This window comes from Spermophilus citellus, assembly GCF_964194105.1.
Source record: "Spermophilus citellus genome assembly, chromosome: 1".
NCBI lineage: Eukaryota > Metazoa > Chordata > Mammalia > Rodentia > Sciuridae > Spermophilus > Spermophilus citellus.
The window spans coordinates 180806615-180825297 of NC_138182.1; the positions used below are offsets into that span (position 1 = coordinate 180806615).

Consider the following 18683-nt stretch of genomic DNA (forward strand, 5'->3'; position numbering starts at 1 on the left):
CCTAGGACAGCTGTGGCACTTGAGAGAGGGAACAGAGACCTCTCCAAGGGCACCTCCATACGGTCTCCTTGAGTCCCCAGACACGTGAAGACACACCCTCCCTCCTTCCATCTTATTCTCTAGCACTAAGATATGACATCCTTTGAGGCTGGGGCTTACCACCATTGTGTACGACTGAATTAAAAACAAACCCAACCAAAAAAAATATAATATATATATATACACATTATATATATATATATATAAAACACAGTGCGACCCCAGCACCCAGGGTATAAACTCTGGCACCAAGAAAACAAAACCCAAATATTAAAATACTTTAGCTTCTTAGTATTTGAGAGGTTAAGGGGTCTCTGAGAACCCTCGGCCACAGGTGTCTGGGGCAAAGCAGCGGGCGGCAGTCTTGTGAGCTCTCTGCCATGTCTGCCGGGGCCGAGGTGGTGGTGTGGGGACAAGGTATGTACAGGGGAACGTGTATACTGCAGACTCCTCAACAGCCTCCTTTTACCACAGGAAACCACGCTTGTCATTACCCAGGGTGCAGCCAGGGGGTGGGGTCGAGGCCGGAGTCTCTGGGCCCACATGGCATGGCAGTGCCCCAGGCCCTGCAGGAGGCCTTGAGGTCTGGGTGGATACTGGAGGAACCAGATTCATTCCCCAAAAAGGGAAGGTGAGATGTGAAGGTACTGACCCGAATGTGGCGGATCAGCATTCTTCCAAGGTGGCTGCCCTTACATGCAGCCTAGAGACGGCCTCTGGGTACCCAGCTGACCCCTGTGAAAGGCCTGCCTCAAAACACTCAGAGCCATGTTCAGTCTCTCCCCCTGGGTTGGCGAAAGGCCCAGCTGGGCTCTTCTCCCTTCCTGTCTGGAGAACAGGGAAGATATGGCAGCTAATACTGAGGAGACGCCCTGCTGCAGCAGGGGTGGTGGAGGCAGGAAGAGGGGGTGGTCAGTAGAGCACAGTGAGGGCCAGAAAAGAGTCTCACAGACTCCCTCTACCAGGAAGTGGCCTTCCACCAACAGGAAGCAGCCTCCCAGCACAGGCTGTGCACAGAATGGACCTCTGGTGGAGGGTGGTCCTGTAGGTCACAGACCCAGCAGTGGATGCTTGGAGGTGCTTGTGGGCCCGCCTGGCTTCTCCTGGCCCCACGTGGGCCTCAGCAGAGTATTGCTCATAGAACGCTGCCTGGCCCGCTCCCCTCTCTGCAGGTCAGTCTGGCTCAGCGCACGGCGGGACATCCCGCCAACGTTCAGTCTGGCTGTGGTGGCTGCAGCTACCTGGTGTTCTGGAGGTCCTCCCGCAGCCAGGTGGGCAGTGTCTGGCCCATCTTGTACAGCAGCTTGGAAAGCTCGACATTGTGGTCCCGGTAGTAGTCCTTCAGGAAGGCTCGGGACTGCAACAGGAAGGAAAGCTCGGATGGGGCAATGAGCTGAGGTGGTGGGCGTGGGCCCCGCCTTGCTGTCCTACTGGCCCATATCATCCTCTTACAGATAGCAGGCTCCCCAGAAAGCCCTGGCACAGGAGCAGCAAACTCTCGCCCACAAGGTCAGAATTCTCATGATAGGGAGGAGAGAGAACTCTTCAAGCCAGAGGTTAAGGAGATATCATGAGATGCAGTCTGCACCCTCATCTTATGCAGTCCTCTCCTATGATAATGGCCTATCCTTCCATTCCATGGCTCCAAATCTTGTGGCATGGACTCCAACTCCAGAGACCCTTGCCCATCCTCTGGAAGCCTTCTTCCCCTCCCAACCCCAGCTTCTAGCGCACCCCATCCTGAATGCCCATAGCACAGGATGCACCTCTTCCTGCAGGAAGCTCTCCCTGCCGTTATTCTAGCCCTATATGTGACTCATCTCCCCCTGGACTAGGCGTCCTTGAAGGTGAGGACCTGTCTGTTATCCTTAAAACCTCACAGCACAGCCCTTAGCAGAAGGGTAGGTACTGAAAACTTGTTTTAATAGATCAGTTCTGATCCACCATGGCCAAGACTGTCTTCTTCCCTCTTAAGAATACTGCCCAAGGGCTAGGCACGGTCGTGCATGCCTATAATACCAGCAGGAGGATCACAAGTTAAAGGCCAGCCTCAGCAACTTAGATAGACACCCAGCAACTTAGAAAAACCCTATCTCAAAATAAAAAATAAAATGAACTGGCGATGTGTCAGAGGAAAACAAAGGAGATAGAGGCTCTGTCCATTATGGGGACAGCTCCCCACCTGTCCAGCTGCCACAGGTGGGGTTTCTGCCACTTACGTCCAAATCCATCTCTGGATACTTCCGGCCTTTGCTTTTGCCCAGACACTTGGTTTTTCCTCCTTCAAGCAGCTGGCACCAAAATCCTTTCTTTGGATCAAACCTGTAGAGGTGAGGAAAGATTGGATGGAGTTGGCCCCGCTATCCCTTCCCCACTCCAGGGCTTTGTGCACAGATCTAGGAAGAGCAGCACCCAGGAGCTAAGGAAGTCCACCCCCCTGTACACATGCTTGCACCCAAACCCACTGTGGAGCTGATATATGCCATCACTTGGCTCAAGTTTTGCCCTTGCGCTACACTAAACACACCCTCACTTCTCCCCATCAGAGGGAGGTCCCGTGTTCTGAGTCTTCTTTTGTTGGGGCTGAGCAGCCCCAGTTCCTCCAGCAATCCATAACGTGGACCCATTCCCATCCTGCATGATCAGGGAAGAGTTTTCTGAGCATTATTATTATTATTTTTTTAAGTCAAGAAGTCTTCTTTGGGGCTGGGATTGTGGCTCAGTGGTAGAACACTCGCCTAGCACCGGCGGGACTCGGGTTCGATACTCAGCACCACATAAAAAAATAAATAAATAAAGGCATTGTGTAGTGTCCATCTACAAAAAAGATCCCCTCTCTCTCTCTTAAAAAAAAAAAAAAAGAAGTCTTCTTACCTGTCCCAACTTCAAGTATAGGGAAAAGGTTTAGTCTAAGATTTTTGCTTTTAAATAACTTGCATCTTAATTAAGAAATGCTAAGGCATTGGCACTGGAGAGTTTCAAATTTTGGAGTAACTTTCAGAAATGACAGTACAGGACTAACTCCCGTGTGTGACATCATGTTGCCTTCGGGGACCCAATGGGCACTGAAGCTCAGGAGCCACCAGAGGGTCTTGAGCCCGAGGGCATCGGGCAAGCAGAACACACATGTGGCAGGGAAGAGAGGTAAAGAATTCCACACGGTGATGGGGTAGGCATAAGATGACGATGACGATGACAATAACACTAGCAGTCAGCACCATCTAGCTCTAAGCCAAGAGCGCCACACTCATGCTCTCGGGAGGAGTCATACTCCTTAACCCCATCTTACAGGTGAGGGAAGCCAAGCCCCAGGCTAAGGGACTCACCCAGGGTCAGAGCTAAGGGTGGGTCTGCGGTCCTGAGCAGGCCTCTTTGACACCAGGGCCCGCCCGGGGCTGCCGCTGCTTTCTGTTCTGACATGAAGATCTGACTTCCCTACCCTTCTCCACTTTCAACCTCCAGCCCAGTGAGAAAGGGAGGGAATATTCCTTTTTTTTTTTTGTACTGGGGATTGAACTCAGGGGCACTCGACCACTGAGCCGCATCCGCAACCCTATTTTGTATTTTATTTAGAGACACTGAGCTGTTTAGCACCTGGCTGTTGATGAGGCTGGCTTTGAACTCGCGATCCTCCACTCTCAGCCTCTCAAGCCGCTGGGATTACAGGTGTGCTCCACCCAGCCTGGCTAGCAGGAAATATTCTTGCTGTAAGATTTCCCAAGAAAGCGCCAGGCAGGGGGCTTTATTCCACCTTCTCTTGGGGCCCCTCCTCCAGCCAAGTGTGTCCTTTCTCTATGACACAGCTCTGGAGGCAGCCTCTCCCCCAACCCCCCACCTGGTGGCACAGGGTGGCCTTCCTCACCGTGAGAAGGCATTCCTGGTGCACTTGCACCAGGTTCTGGGTGAGTGGGGTTACTGGCCACCGACAACAATAGTTCTAGCTTCCTTTTCCTGAAATCATATTATAAGTCAAAGTCTAATGTTAGGAAACTCTTGTGGAAATAGGGTTTAACACTCTGAAAATGTTCAGCCCAGACAGAACTGAACTGAAGAGGATACTCCAGGGTGGGCTGACTGGAGCAGAACAGATTCATCACCTCCCTTTTCCTTAAGTTAGTACTTTTATTAATATGATTTTTTATTAAAATAACATATTGATATTAGCTTTCTTGCTGAATGGCCATCAGGGCAGTGCTGCATACTTTCTCAAACTTGCCAACTCTAATTAAGTTGTGTCCCCCCATTATTATTCAAGCCTTTGTCTTTTTTGGCCCAGGTGCCAAAAAACAGAGAAATCACCCTGTTGTATGGTCAATACAGTACTCACGCCAAGGTTTTGTGGTAGTCAATGGTATTGGTCACTCCAAGGAATTTCTGCACTGTGTCCATCACTTTGGCAGGTTCTGTTCTCAGCAGTTTGCCATCCAAGACCAGAATCTAGAAAGAACGAAAGGAAGAAAAGTAATCTGGACTTGCTTTCACCTAAAGGGCAAAACAGGATCAGAGGCCTCGGCAGCAGGAGTGGCCTGGCTGTGGGTTGGGGTCTGTGCTTTCTAATCTGCCTCTGCCTCCAGCTCTGAATGGCAGGTGTTCCCAAGACTCAGTCCTTTGTGGTCTAACTACTTGCTCTCTGCCAATTCCCCTTGGCCCATATCAATCTCTCCCAGAACTTAAATGATCAAAAAAACCTTGCTTACTCCAGATGCAGTGGTGCACGCCTGCTACTAGGGAGGCCAAGGCAAGTTCAAGTCCATTCTTGACAACTTAGTAAGTCCCTGTCTCAAAATGAAAAATAAAAAGGATTGGAGATGCCAGGCATGGTGGCACATGCCTGTGATTTCAGACTTGGGAGGCTGAGGCAGGAGGATCGTGAGTTCAAAGTCAGCCTCAGCAATTAGCAAGGCCCCAAGCAGCTTAGAGAGACCCTGTCTCAAAACATAAAAAGGGTTGAGGATGTGGCTCAGTGGTTAAGTGCCTCTGGGTTCAATCCCCAGTACCAAGAAAAAAAGGCAGGGGAGGGGTGGTTGGGGATGTAGTTCAGAGGTAAAGCACCCCTGGATTCAATCCCCAGTGCCACACAGAACAACCTGGCCTACTCTTTGTATCCCTGTAACCTCCTTCTTCCACCTCTCAACAAGCTTCCAGCCCACACCCCAATCTCAAGCTCCAGACTTCAGGGGGGTTCTCTGAAAGGCCTCATGGAATCTGACCTGTGCCGCTCTCCAGCTAGGCTCTCACTTCCTCCAGCACACCCTAGCCTCCTCATCCCAGCTGCCACCGTGGCAGAACTCACCCTCCCAAAGGGCAGGGGCAGGGAATTACCTGGTTGGCGTGAAAGGCACTAAGCCAGCGCTCAATGTGGGTGGCATACCAGCCAGGGACCAGGCAGCGGCTCTGGAGGGCACGCAGCTTTGCGGACGCAGCAGGGCCAGCTGTGATCACCTCGTGGAAGGTGTACTTCAGGGCCACTGGGTCGTCATGGGCTCGCTGGTGCTGAGCAAAGCAAAGGGGGGAGGTGAGCATGTCACAGGGAGAACCAAGGAGGAGGCCTTTGTGGGACAGCAGATGGGACATGGTACTGGAAGATTCTAGCTGGAAGCAAGAGGCCTGAGCCCAAGTCCTGAGTCTGCCTCTCCTCATTGGCTGGCCCCTGGGAAGTACCTTGCTGAGTGTTAGTTTACTCTTCTGTGTGAAGGGAACACACACACACACACACACACACACACACACACACACACACACGAAGCCTTCCTCTGCTTTCTAGAAACTCCTGTAAAGCTCCAGTGAGGTGGCAGAAGTCAAGCATTGTCACTAGCATGGGACTTGCTTCACCTCTGACACCCTAATGTCCCCCATAAAAGTGGCCAGCCAGCGCCCTGCTCCTTGCCAGGAGGTGGGAGCACAAGCGCAGCAGGATGGGGATGTGGCCAACTGTATTGGTGGGACTTTCCCCTGAAGAGTCAGAGCACAGGAAAGGCAGAATCAGGGCACGAATCTGGGGACAAGAAGCAGAGAGGGCTCAGGAAGGGGAAGAGAGGCAAGAGGTCTGAGGGACTTGGAACAGGGAGGACATGGCGCCAGAGCACTGCAAAGGACACAGCACGGCCCAATGAAGCAGTACAGAAGCAACCAAGGGAAGAGGACCAAAGGGTGGCAGAGAGCCACCCAAAGTGGCCAGACTGGAAAGACAGCTTCCTGGCTGGAATAATGGACACCTCCCCCATAACCACACGCTAAGGCCCAGGGGTCCCCTGACACCACAAATAGATCTGGTCTGCTGGCCTGATGAGGGTGATCAGGATCCTGGCCTTGGTCACCAAAGGTACTTCTGAATCAAAGCACTTGGCAGCATGGCATAATCCCAGGAAGACTGGCAAGCAGAGGAGGGACGGGCCTGTCCCCAGAGCCCAGGGGACAGGTCTATAAGCATTTCTATAAGCCCAGAAGACTGCACTTAAGGAAGTCAATCAGGTCATAGAAATTAAAGAAAGCTCTGCCATTTAACATGTCTCCAGTAGAGACTAGGACTCATCCCTCTGGAGATGTCCTGCAGTCCAGGTAACTGCTGTCCCTGATCAGACATCCACTAGGAATGGCAGGTCCTGAGCTAGGCACACTGGCACACACCTGCAATTCCAGCTACTTGGGAGGCTAAAGCAGGAGGATCACAAGTTCAAGGCCAGCCTTAGCAACATAAATTGAGCCAGACCCTGTCTCAAAATAAAAATTTTTAAAGGCTGGGCTTGTGGCTCAGTGGCAGAGCACTTGCTGGGCACGCAAGAAGCCCTGGGTTCAATCCTCAGGACTCTCCCTCTGAAAAAGGCAGGTCCTGTGTCTTGTCCTCTGAGTTCCCACTCCCGCCCCACTAGTGTCCAGCAGAGAAGACGCAGTCAGCGTGGCCGACCACTGTTTGCAAATCTAGGCTGCATCAAGGTCTAATCAGCCTCCAAGTCATGTCCATGCCAGAGTCACAAGCAGGACCCTCTGAAGCTCAGGGGTGGACCAGTAACTGGTGCTGCCCTTCAGCATCAACTTCTGCCAGTCACCTGCACCAGGCTAGAGGCATCATGAAGACAGGCTCTATTCTTACCCATCGCCACATCCACACTGCTCAGGGCTGGCACACAGCAGCATCTGATCAGCACTCGCTCAGCAAATGAGCATCAGACAGATCCCAGCCCCCAGGAACTCTACCATGCTCTCACCTGGTACCAGGAATAGGCCCGGTCAGCTGGGTTGATGAGGATGGTGAGGATCTTGGCCTTGGGCAACAGGGCAGCTGCACGCCGGGGCGCCACTTCCGAATCAAAGTAATTGGCGCTTTTCTCAAAGTAGAAGTCGGAGGTGGTATTGGAAGGGATAGGGAAGAACTCCATGTACCTGCAGGAAGCCCAGAGAGGGGTGTTCACAGGCAAGACTCATGAGGAAGGGGCCCCAGGAGAGCAGTGTGAGAGCGAGTGTCCCAGCGGGTAGAGCATCCTCAGAAAGCAAGCAGGGCACACTGCTCCAGCCAAACCAGGACTTGCTGATTCTAGAGAGAATGGTCACCTGGCAGTCTCCCTAGTCAAATTCGTGCCTTTTCAGTGGAGGCTGTGGGATCAGGAGGATCTAAGGATTTGTGGGTGTGATGGGGTTGCAGGCATGGGGTGGTGGTTCTGTCCTTTATCCTAAACTCATCTCCAGTGGAGGCTCCCACAGCACAACTGGCAGGCCCTAACTCTGCCTCTAGGGGGCAGGATGGGGCTCAGAGTGGTTCCCCTCTTAGCCCACACTGGACCAGCCCGGAGAGGATGGTTGCCCTCTGGAGCTTTTTTCCTGACCTGGGATGATGTCCAGTCTGTCTCTATGGACCTGGAGACAAAGGGGAGGGTCACCTGCCACCCTCCCCAGTCTGCTAAGCACAATTTTTGAGAATATTGTCCCATATCCTGGCCACAGTGATGACTAAACAAACTGCCCAGACTCCCCCAAGAGCACCTACTCACGTAGAATCAGGTGCAATTGGGGATTCACAGGAAGCCAAATATTCCCTAATTAAGGGTATAGGTTTTCCATCCCATAAAATGGGGTTTCTCGAGGGGGCCCAAGGACCCCTTTACAGATTGCCTAGAGCTTTTTAGATTCCTGTGCCCCAACTAAGACCTACCTACAGAATCAAAATCTTGGGAATGGGGTCATAGAATCTCCCTCTCTCACTTTTCTATATCTTGATTGTGATACCTACTTTGAGAAGGCTCAGAAAACAGAAGTTTTTGCTTCCTAAGCTACAGCAAAGACATTTGGCAGCCAACTTGGCTTTTCTACTTTACCTGGTAATAAACAGCCACACTTACTACAGACATGCTAATGTACTGCTGCGGGTGCTGCCCCCAGCCCTACTGAAGACTGCTACCTACATGGCTTGCACCATATTACCTTTATTAAAACAAAACACAACAGTAACTTCCAATAATATATCTGGTCACATGGGGTTTTAGGTAAGAGACTAGACATGTTGAGAGATGTAGAAAGATGGATGGATGGCTGAATGGACACACAGGTAGACAGACAGATGGACAGTGAGAAGATAGGTAGATAAAAGAGAGAAAAACACCAAAGAGCAAAGGGAAGGCACACAATCTCTCCCTCCAGGCAATCTGTCATTATAACAACACTACATCATGGTCACACCTGTACATACAAGGTTTAAAAAGGCAATAGCAGGGAAAGATGCAAACTGAGAAACTGGAGAGTAAAACCAGCCCAAGCTATCCCCCAGTGCACACTGACGGTCACCTCTGTAGAAGGTTCTGGTGGGCAGCCTCCACTTTAACTACCTCCCCCGGTGCCCCCTAGAACTCAGCCAGTGCTTCCAAAGGCCCACAGGAACATCTTCTCTCCACAGTTGGCCACACAGGGTGGGAAGGGCCAGTTGTCAGCCAGAGCACTTGGATTTTAGTCCCTGCTCTGTCACCAGCAGACCTTGGGACCTTGTGTGAGTTCCTCCCCTCCTCTGGGACTCAGGATGTTTTGTACAAGCCAGGGAGGGACTCGACCCTGCCTTCAGCAGTCTCTGTCCCAGGCGATAATGCAAAGGGGCAAAGGGCTTCCTCATGGAGCACCCTGCCTGTGACAACACTCCCACCATGACTCAAGGGTCACTGTGCCTTGTCCCTGTTTATAGGAACTGTAGCTGTGTGTGAACAAGCAGCAGCTGCTTCCTGCTGTGGCCACAGTGACCTCCCCACCACCTCTGGAATGGCCTTCCTGTCCTGCTATAGATCGAGAGGCTCACTCACCAGTCAATGCCTCTGTGATAGTTGTGGCCATTAAAAAACTGGATCTCCTCGAAGGTCTCTGAGCTGGGGTAGTTGCTGCTTAGGTCCGGGTGCATGCCCAGGAACAAGTAGAGGGCTGTGGTGCCTGTAGGGATGGGAGGCAGCTGAGCCCACAGCCGAACCCCCAACTCAAGGATGGAGCCTGGGTTCTGGGCCTCACTCCCCCTTTTCTCTACAAGGACCTGGGAAAATTCCTGCCTTTCTCTGGGTCTTGGTCTTCTTGTCTGTCCAAGGAACTGCACTACATCCAGGATGGCAAATACAGGGCCTGCATGTGGACACCCCAACACCTGTACCCTGCAGACAGCACTCATCTATTACAGCCTTCTTCATTCCTAAACAAGGGCTTGTCCTCTGACTCCTCCTCACAGCACTCCGACAGCCATGTCCCACTGACTGCTGTCTCCTTAGAATTAGAACTAGATGCTTTCTGCTGGCCTTTTCTGCTCGAGACCTCTGTCCCCTGGCACTTGGGAAAAGCCCCCGCCCAGGCCCTCCCTGTGTTAACGTGGAACTCTGAAGACCCACAAGTTCTGGCTCTGATGCCTCCTGTTCCAGCTCCGCTCCTCCCTCCTCCCTAGAAAGACTCCTCATTCATTCCCTATGGCATGTTTCCATGGTTCATATCTACAGAAGCACCCAGAAGAGGAGGCCATAGAGTCTGGTGATTGAGAATATGAGCTTTGGGGTCACAGAGATCAGGGTGTGGCACTGTCATTTCCTAACCTGCTGTGTTAGAGAAAACTCAACCTCTCTGAGCTGTAAACTGGGAGTAGTCTTACAGACTCACGTGGGTGGCAAATGCCCGGCGATCATGTCACTGCTCCCTACCTGCACCTCTGCTAGACACGGCTGACTGGTCACAGCCCACCCTGCACTGGGCCAGTTTTACCAGCACTGCTTAAACTTGCAATAAGCTGCCAGGACACAGAGAGAGGTCCCTGAGGCTGCAGTTCAGGACAACCAGGAGAATGCCATGCGCATCCCATCCATCCCCGTCCCATGTCCACACTGATGGGAGATTCACATTCCCCCAAATTTTACTCTCGCTTCTGGGGAAGGAGTGGGTAGACTCCTGGGGAGTGGGACCAAGGGAACGTGGTCCCTAGAATTCTGTGGCTGAGATGGCAGGTGTTGGGAGAGGATGGGTGAAGGGTGGGGAGACCTACCTGTTTTCTGGGGACCAATGATGAGGAGCTTTGGGAAGCGGTCACATGTCTTCTCCTTGGACCAGATGTCCTTGTGACGTTTGTCTTCACAGGGGTCCTAAAACAACATTGGGAGGATGTGAGGGAAGCCCAAAACCCAGTGAAGAGGCTCCCAGGACCATGTGGCCCTTCCAGTGCTGAACGACAGGCACAGTGTCTGCATGTGGCCTTGCCACCTCTCACCCCCAGACACTTGGGCTGCAACAGGCAGGGACCATTTCTGGTTAGTCTCACGTGTCCCACAGAGTCTGGCGAAATGCCCAGCTGTATGCTGGACACATAATGGGAACTCACAAGCACTTGAATTGAACTGGGCAAGCAGTGTCTGGACCAGGGGTCTGCAAACTCTCCCCGCGAAGTTGGTAAATCTCTTGGTTAGTGTTTGGTAAATATCGTGGGCTTTGGGTACTGTCCAGCTTCTGCTGCAACTTCTCAACTCGGCTGCGAGGGCATGAAAGCAGCCACAGAGAATGCTCACAAGAACGAGTATGGCTGTGTGCCAGGAAAACTGTCTTTACAAAAGCAGACCACAGGCTGGAATTGGCCCACAAATCAAGGGGACCTCGGGTCTGAACTGTTGAAACTGCCACCATTCTCAGGTCTTGTTTCCTATTTTTAACAACCCCCAGGTGCAGACTTTCCCAAGAACTGGTTTCCCCCAAACCCTCCCCGTGAGTTCCCTCCCAGGTGGCTCAGAGCCTGCTGTAGTTATAGAGGCTGGGAGATGACCTGAGTCTGACCAAGGCAGGGCAGGTGCTGCCCACACTCCCTGCTCTATGTTCAACCACGGGGCTTGTGGGCTTTTCACTGAGGGCTTTGTGTGTGCGTGTGTATGTGTATTGCGAATTTAGCTCAGGGGAGCTTGATCACTGAGCCACATCCCCAGCCCTTTTTATTTTGAGGCAGGTCTCGGTAAGTTGCTTAGGACCTTGTTAAGGCCCTCGAACTTGTGATCCTCCTGTCTCCGCCTCTCAAGGGGTTGTGATTACAGGTGTGTGCCACCACACCCAGCTCCACAGGTTTTTTTAAAGTTGTTCTTTCCAGGGCTGTGTATGAGTATGGATATGTACAGGTCTGTGGGGAGGTGCACATGTACATATGTGTGCACATACATGTTCCCGAGAGGGAGCGTGCCCACACTGACAAGCAAACAGACCCCTGGGGTTCCCTTGGGGAGAGAGTGTGAAGATATGAAGGCTGAGCCCTCACAGCCCTGGAGCATGAGCCTATGAGCAGAAGACTTTCCACCCCTGCAACGAGGCATGAGGCCTCCCTGTCCCCACCTGCCACAGTGGGTCCTTCTCCTCAGAGAATATCTGGAAGTACTTCTGGGCCAGCTGCACAGGCGGCAGCGTCTGCAGTCGCAGGTTGGTCCAGGAGTGCAGGAAGCGCACCAGGTGCTTGAAGGTGTACAGGCCCAGCCGGTCGTTCCCGTAGTTGGACAAGTGCGTCATGAAGATGCTGATCTGCTCCAGGGAGGGGGAGAGGGAGGGAGCAGCCGGTTAGCATCTGAGCCACCTTACCCCCACCTCCGACCTCACCTCTGCCTCACTTTGCAGGGCCACCTGATGACCAGGGCAAGATACCCCAAGGCCACCAACTCAATGTATGGGCTGAGTACAGACAGGGATGAATCCAGGTCTGACTGACCCCCAGGCATTTCAACCCTAAGGTGGGAGGCTGACCTGAGGCGGGAGCTCTGTGTTTTGTCTTGGTAATCACGAGGAGAGGTGTGGAAAAAAGGTACTAAGCCCAGAGAACTGAACAAAACAACCACTTGACATTTATTTAATAGTATTAAAGTACAGGTGATTATTTCCATTTTGAAGATAAGGAAAGAAATGCCCTGAAAGCTCGAGCAAAAAGGTTTTGGGGGGGGGGGTGTGTGCGCGTGTGCGAGCACACATGCACATATACACACAGGGACAAAGACTGGAAAGAGAACAAACACAAAAATGCAAATACGCCTGTATTAAAGTACAGGATTAGGAAAGAAAGAAAAAGCATGTATATCTAAAAAGAACAACAACAACAAAAGAGCAAAACGAAAGAAAGAAAAAGAAAGCTCCAATCCATTAGTCAAGGTCACACAGTGACCCTGACAGTGCCAGGGCTGGGGAGCAGGTGTCCCAACCTCCAGGTTCTCAAGGCAGCCTCTCCGGTCTTTCCCAGCCAGGGAGGTCCCTGCAGCCAAGGACAGGCCGCCCTGCAGCCTCGCTTCCCATCAGCTGCAGACCATGGAGCACTCACAGGATTGAGGAGCACGGTGAGGAAGAGCTCGCCCCCATTGATGATCTTGTCCAGTTCACTGGAGCCCCCAGGGTACTCGTTGTAGAAGATGGTGTGGGTGAAGAGGCCACAGGTCTGCCGTGGGAGGACCTGGGAGGGGATGAGGAAAGGAGCTATGGTACCTCTGGCATGGATGGCAGTGGGAGATGGGGTGGGGTATCTCCACAGAAAGGCAGCCTCCTGTGTGGCCACCTCCTGGCAGGTACTTGGTCCCAAAGACCCAGTAGCCTGTGACATTCCCCTAGGTGAACCACAGGCCCTTGACATTTTAGACTCCATTACTATTTTCTGCACAAAATAATAAGTAGGACCCAAAATAACAAAGTAAGAACATTTCTGGAAACTTGGGCCATTTGCAGTAAGGATCCTTGACCCTCCAAAGCAACTCTTCCAGTGGCACTTGGCAAGCCCTCTCACAACACCAGAGCCTGATCTGGTCACACTCATAGTCATGCACTGGCTTAACAGTTCAATGTGATCTCCCCTAAGGAAACAGGCTCTGAGGGAACAGGGAATGGGTCTAGCCTGTCACCACCTCATCCCAGAGTTAATATGAGTCCCTGGTACTGAGAAGATGTATGGAGGGATGGACAGATGGTCAGGGAGATTCATAGACAAATGCACAAACCTTGTCTTCACACAGCTGCCCCATTTCAACTGATGATAGCTCGTTCTTCCAGTGTCTCAGGCTGGAAGCCCTGAGATCAGCCTGGACTCTTCTTTCTCCTACATCCTATAGCCAACTGATCAGCAGATCTCAATGGAAGGAACTTCTAACATGTCCAATAGATGATCACTTTCTTGACCCCGCTCCAAGCAACCACCATCTTTGGCTAGAAGATGGCAGTGGCCCCTAATTGGTCTGTCTGCTCTTTGGTACCCTATATTCTCCATTTCACACAACAAGAAATGATAAAAACCTTTGCAAGTATGAATGATGTCATGCTTCTTCAAAATCTCCCCATCTCTAACTAAAAGCTGAAGTGCCTTGATGATAAGCCTTACATGACCCCATAGCATCCTGCCCCCAACCTCTGATATCCTCTACCATCAGCCTCTAACTTGCTCCCCTCTAGCCATGCTGGCCTCCTACTTGGTCCTCAAACACACCCAGCACAAAGCCTCAGGGCCTTTGCACTTGCTGTTTTCGCTGCCTTGAACACTCTTCCACATATAGTAGCATGGCTCATCCCAGGAAGGTCCTTCCTAACATTTATTGAAAATTGCCCCCCTCATCTCCCTTCCTCATTGATTCTCTGAGGGGCACTTATCACCGACTGATTGTTATATACTTTACACATTTTTTTTTCTGCCACTAGGACATCAAGTCTATAAGAACAGGAACCTTTCTGGGTTTTGAGCCTGTGTCCCTAATGCCTGAAAAAAGGAAAGACCCAAGTAGAAGCTCAAGAGAAGTTCTTAATGAGCAAATGAATGGATCAGAAGACTTTCCTACATCCTCATCAGGAACCCCTCTGAAGTTCCTCATGAGACAAGCCAGACTGGCAGCCTACCTTCCCAGGGACGGAGCCTCCAGCCACAGTAGCAGCAAGGGTTGGTCTGGAGCCCGAAGCCGGCCAGCCACAGCCATGCCTCCTAGGACAGCACACGCCCGCCCCACCCCTGCACTGCCGTGGCCCACTTGCTACACTTGCCATGATGCCGTTGTGGATGAAGCCGCGGCGGTAGCGGGCTGGCTTCAGATGGGGGTACTCCTCAGTGCTGGTCACTCGGATGTTCCACACCTGCTTCCAGGCCTCGTACAGCTGCACATGCACAGGATACACGCCCGAGTGGTGGGGGGCCACCGCGTACCCCATGTCTGTGGGAATGCCATGCTCCTGGGAAGGGGATGACCAGGGCAGGATGAGCACGGGGGTCTTTCCCCTTTGGGTCTTATTCCCCCTTGGTAGAACATAAGAGAAAAATCAGAGGCCAAGACGGCAGGGCCGTTGGTCCAAGCCCTCCTGGCGCAGATGGAGAAGCTGAGGCCTGGGAGGCGGGGGGGGGGGGGGGGGGGGGCTCAGAATCTCTGAGTCAGAGTTGCAGGCAGAGCTGGGACTACAGCCCAGGTCTCCCAACTCTTGGTCGAGTTCAGAGGCCTCATGTACCCCACAGCGAGGGATAAGGTGGAGATCTTTCCTGCCTTCTCTTGCCTCTGGTTGGCCAGTGAACCCAGGCTGGTACCTCCCACCCTAGCCGGGGGGTAGTAGCTTGGGCCTAGGGCACACACAGCTCTGGGTTTAAGTCCTGGGATGACCTCCCTGAGCCTCTGTTCCTGTCTACAAAGTGGGGCTCTTCTCTATAGAACCAGCTCCCCTGCCCTGCCCCCATGCCCCAGTGTGGGCACACAGATGTTGGTGGGAGTCCATCCACTAAATTGCAAAAGCAATATGACACCAGCAGCCAGGACCCCAGGCCCAGCCCCGAGCCCACCCAGCTCTGCCCTTTAGGGAATCTTACTCACGACAGCGAACTTCTTGTTCAGGGCCATCTGCTCCGCCAGCACCGACTGATTGTGGAAAAGGTGAGGCTGCATGTGGCTCCACATGTGGGGGAACCACCAGAACTCCTTCACATACGACAGCAGCAGGTCATCCCCAGCATCCTCAGCATCAGTACCTGCAGTCCCAGCACACAGCTCAGCCTGGCCCACAGAGCCATGAGGCCCTCCAAGCTGGCCCAGGCCTGGGATGGGCAGGCATAGCCCATCCAGAGGCTGCCATGAGCAACAGTGCAGGAGTAGATGGAGTCCCAGAGCCCTGGCTTCTGATCTAGAGTGTGTCCTTAACTCAGGAGTGACTTTGGCCAAGCTGCCTCAAGGGTTTCCTCCACCTCTGACATGTCTGCCCTGACTTTGTTCCAATAGGGAACACAGGTCATTTGTCTTCTACTGGATTGTAGAAGGGCTCTGTGTATACACAGGATGGTTAACCCCTGTCTTGTATGTATTACCACAACCACCACAGTAGGCTGAAGGTTAAGAAAAGAAAAATGCAGAGCTGAGTGTGGTAGTGCGTGGCTCTGAAGCCAGCAACCAGGAGCTGAGGCAGGAGGATCACACACTCAAGGCCACCTGGACAACTCAGTAAGAGCCTGCCTCGGAACAAAATTTGCAAAGAAAGGGCTGGAGACACACCTCAGGGATAGAGGGTTCTCCAGCAACACCCCAAAATGCAGGGGCCCAGCAGCATCACTCATGTTTGTCTTGGGGGCTGTGTTGCACATCCTGCCCCTCTACCCACCCCACCCTGCGTTGTTGACCTACATGTTCTCCTAGAATGCAGGAGAAGCTGCCCTTGCTGTGACCTGAGCAGAAGACAGAGGGCAAGGCTACTACAGGGCTGTTCCCTCTTGCCTAGTCCCAGAAAAGCAGTATGGGAGGAACTTGAAAGGCTCAGAAGAGGAAGGCAGGCAGGCATGAACCAAGCGGCCTACTGCCCTCAAATTCAATCCTTTTGACTCCAAACTGAACTTAGAACTTGGTCATGCTGGGGAGGTACAAGTACAGGGTACCTTCATTTTCGATGCTACATTTTAATGCTCTTAAAATTCAACCAGTTATTCTTATAAGCAGAAATAATACAAATAATTTTAAAAGGATGAGGCAGGGGGAGTGGAAGGGAAGATGCCCCACCTAGGACAGCACAGCCGAAGGTCAGGGAGTGAGGCATGGAAACTGTTGTCAATTTTGTCCCCAAATGACCCCTGCCTGGGACTCTCACTACTCTTGTGGCCTACTGGTCCTAGCAGACTTGCCCTTAGTATGGGCAAGCCCGGCTGCTGCATCATGGCAGAGGACTCCAAGGTTGTGGGTGTGGACAGCCCTGGAAGTCTGTCCAAGAGGGGGCAGGGCAGGCTTACGTACCTGTGTGGAAGAATTTCCCTGAGTATCCCAGGTTGAAGGTGAAGTTTGGGATGTGTGTGCGTAGTTCATTCTGTGTATCAAACAGGGCCTGGGACAGCAGAGGAGAAAGGAAGGCAAGAGAGGAAGTCAGAAGCTCCCTTCCTTCCAGAGACCTGAGAAGTGTCCCATTCCAGCAAGACCAGCTGCAAAACTGACAGGGCCCAGTAAAAATGCAAATGCAAGGCTGCAGGTGTGGCTCTGTGGTAGGGCTCCCACTGCCACACAAGGCCCTGGGTTTGATCCCTAGCATTGTGTGAAAACCTGGGACCTTTATGCAAAAGTAACTAAGAACGAGGGGCTAACAGCAGAGCACTGCACTATGTTTGAGCCCCTTTTAGCACAGGGCTCTGCAGGACAACATGGGCTGCACGCGGGGAGACTGGCCTGCACTGCCTTCACCAGGCCTCCAGCACGAAAAGACCTGGACTCTAGTCAGACTCTGTCATGTGTCCTCAAAAAGCTTTGTGACGCCTCTAGGTCTGTTTCTTCAACTGCACAATGAAGATGGTCTCTTTCTCGCTCATGGGAGAATTAAGTGAAATGCTGTATATAAAACTGCCTGCTGGGTGAGGTGGCGTACACTTGTAATCCCAATGGCTCAGGAGGCTCAGGCAGAAGGATCGTGAGTTCAAAGCCAGCCTCAGCAACTTAGGAAAGTGCTAAGCAACTCAGTGAGACCCCGTCTCTAATAAAATATAAAATAGGGCTGGGGATGTGGCTCAGTGGTCAAGTGCCCAGAGTTCAATCCCAGTACTAAAAAAAAAGAAAGAAAAACGAACTACCTGATGTTTGGTTAAGTGATGAAAAATGGGGGCCATCACAACATCTGTGGTCACTGTCTCTGAAAGCCTCAGTATCTACATGGGAAGGCTTTCTCCCCTTTGGTGGATTGCCAGGCTGATGTCAAAGGATCATGACCTGTCCAGGGATGTGCTGTGTGCCCAACACCATGACGTTCCCATGCCTGGCACGCGCAGTCTCTGCAGGTCAGTAAGGGCTGCTGGCCCTTGGGAAACAGATGTGCTGTCACACTCTAGGGCCAGGACTGCAGGGTTCACAGGCTGCCAGGAAACCTCTCAAACCCTGCTTTCAGGACATGCTGCAAAATAAAATCCTGGCTCTCTTAGGACAGTATTGTCACCACTTGACCAAGGCTGAGCACTGCCTGCTAGACATGCATATTCCAGTCGTGTGGCTTCTTCACTTCTTTGAGTCTCGGTGCCCTTCTCTGAAAAATAGGCCACCGGGAGGACCAAATGAGGTAGTGCACAGAAGGGGCTGGGCACAGTGCAGCACCCACATAAACAGCTTCTGTTGGTATTTTGTCAACTGTGCTGCGGAGTTAACAAGGTGACATGTACATCTATGAAAGAAGGCCACAGTGGTCACCTGTGTTCAGATTAAAGAAGAAACTACTCTGCCCTTTCCTACTAACAGGGATGTTTAAGGGTAAGGAGACCCGCACTGGAGAAGCACTCTGCAGGTTGCTCTGAGCTGAGAGCATAGGAGAGGGCACCTCGATTTATATTCTTCCACAGAAATTGCTCCAATCTGTTATCATGCTTTTCACTTTAGAAATGGGGAGAATAAGAAACCTAACTACACAATCCAGAGCTCACTGGAAGACACACTGACTTCCCTGTGGGCTCGACCCTGGAGCCCAGTCCTGGCCCACAGTTTCATAGGGCTCCCCTGCACAGTAGCAAGGGCCTGGTCCAAGCAGGAGACAGCAGGGCTGGGCCATGGAAAGGGCATCCCAAGTAGGGAACAGAGCAATCTACTCTGCTAGAGGTTGGTCCACTGTGGCTGCATATGAAGATGTTTAGAGCAAAGACTCTGCAGAGGTCATCTTCAATTTTTCTTCAACAGGACAGCCCTCCAAGAAATGAAATTCCAGGGAGAAACACAATCAAAGCCATGCTG

The 18683-nt window shown here is 52.1% G+C and overlaps 1 protein-coding gene across 4 annotated transcripts in view; it reads right to left on the reverse strand.

Moving 5' to 3' along the window:
- Positions 1-201: 201 nt before the first annotated feature.
- NDST1 (N-deacetylase and N-sulfotransferase 1) overlaps positions 202-18683 on the reverse strand; it is a 78265-nt gene continuing 59783 nt past the window's right edge. For all 4 annotated transcript variants that reach the window (XM_081303577.1, XM_081303574.1, XM_081303575.1 and 1 more), the window contains 12 exons: positions 16722-16809; positions 15321-15475; positions 14509-14694; positions 12815-12943; positions 11848-12030; positions 10526-10622; positions 9318-9441; positions 7245-7419; positions 5362-5532; positions 4367-4476; positions 2259-2361; positions 202-1396 (listed from right to left, as the gene is read on the reverse strand). In XM_081303577.1, coding sequence (XP_081159703.1) covers positions 1277-1396; positions 2259-2361; positions 4367-4476; positions 5362-5532; positions 7245-7419; positions 9318-9441; positions 10526-10622; positions 11848-12030; positions 12815-12943; positions 14509-14694; positions 15321-15475; positions 16722-16809 — 1641 coding nt within the window. In that variant the 3' untranslated portion in view covers positions 202-1276. The remainder of the gene's footprint in view (positions 1397-2258; positions 2362-4366; positions 4477-5361; positions 5533-7244; positions 7420-9317; positions 9442-10525; positions 10623-11847; positions 12031-12814; positions 12944-14508; positions 14695-15320; positions 15476-16721; positions 16810-18683) is intronic.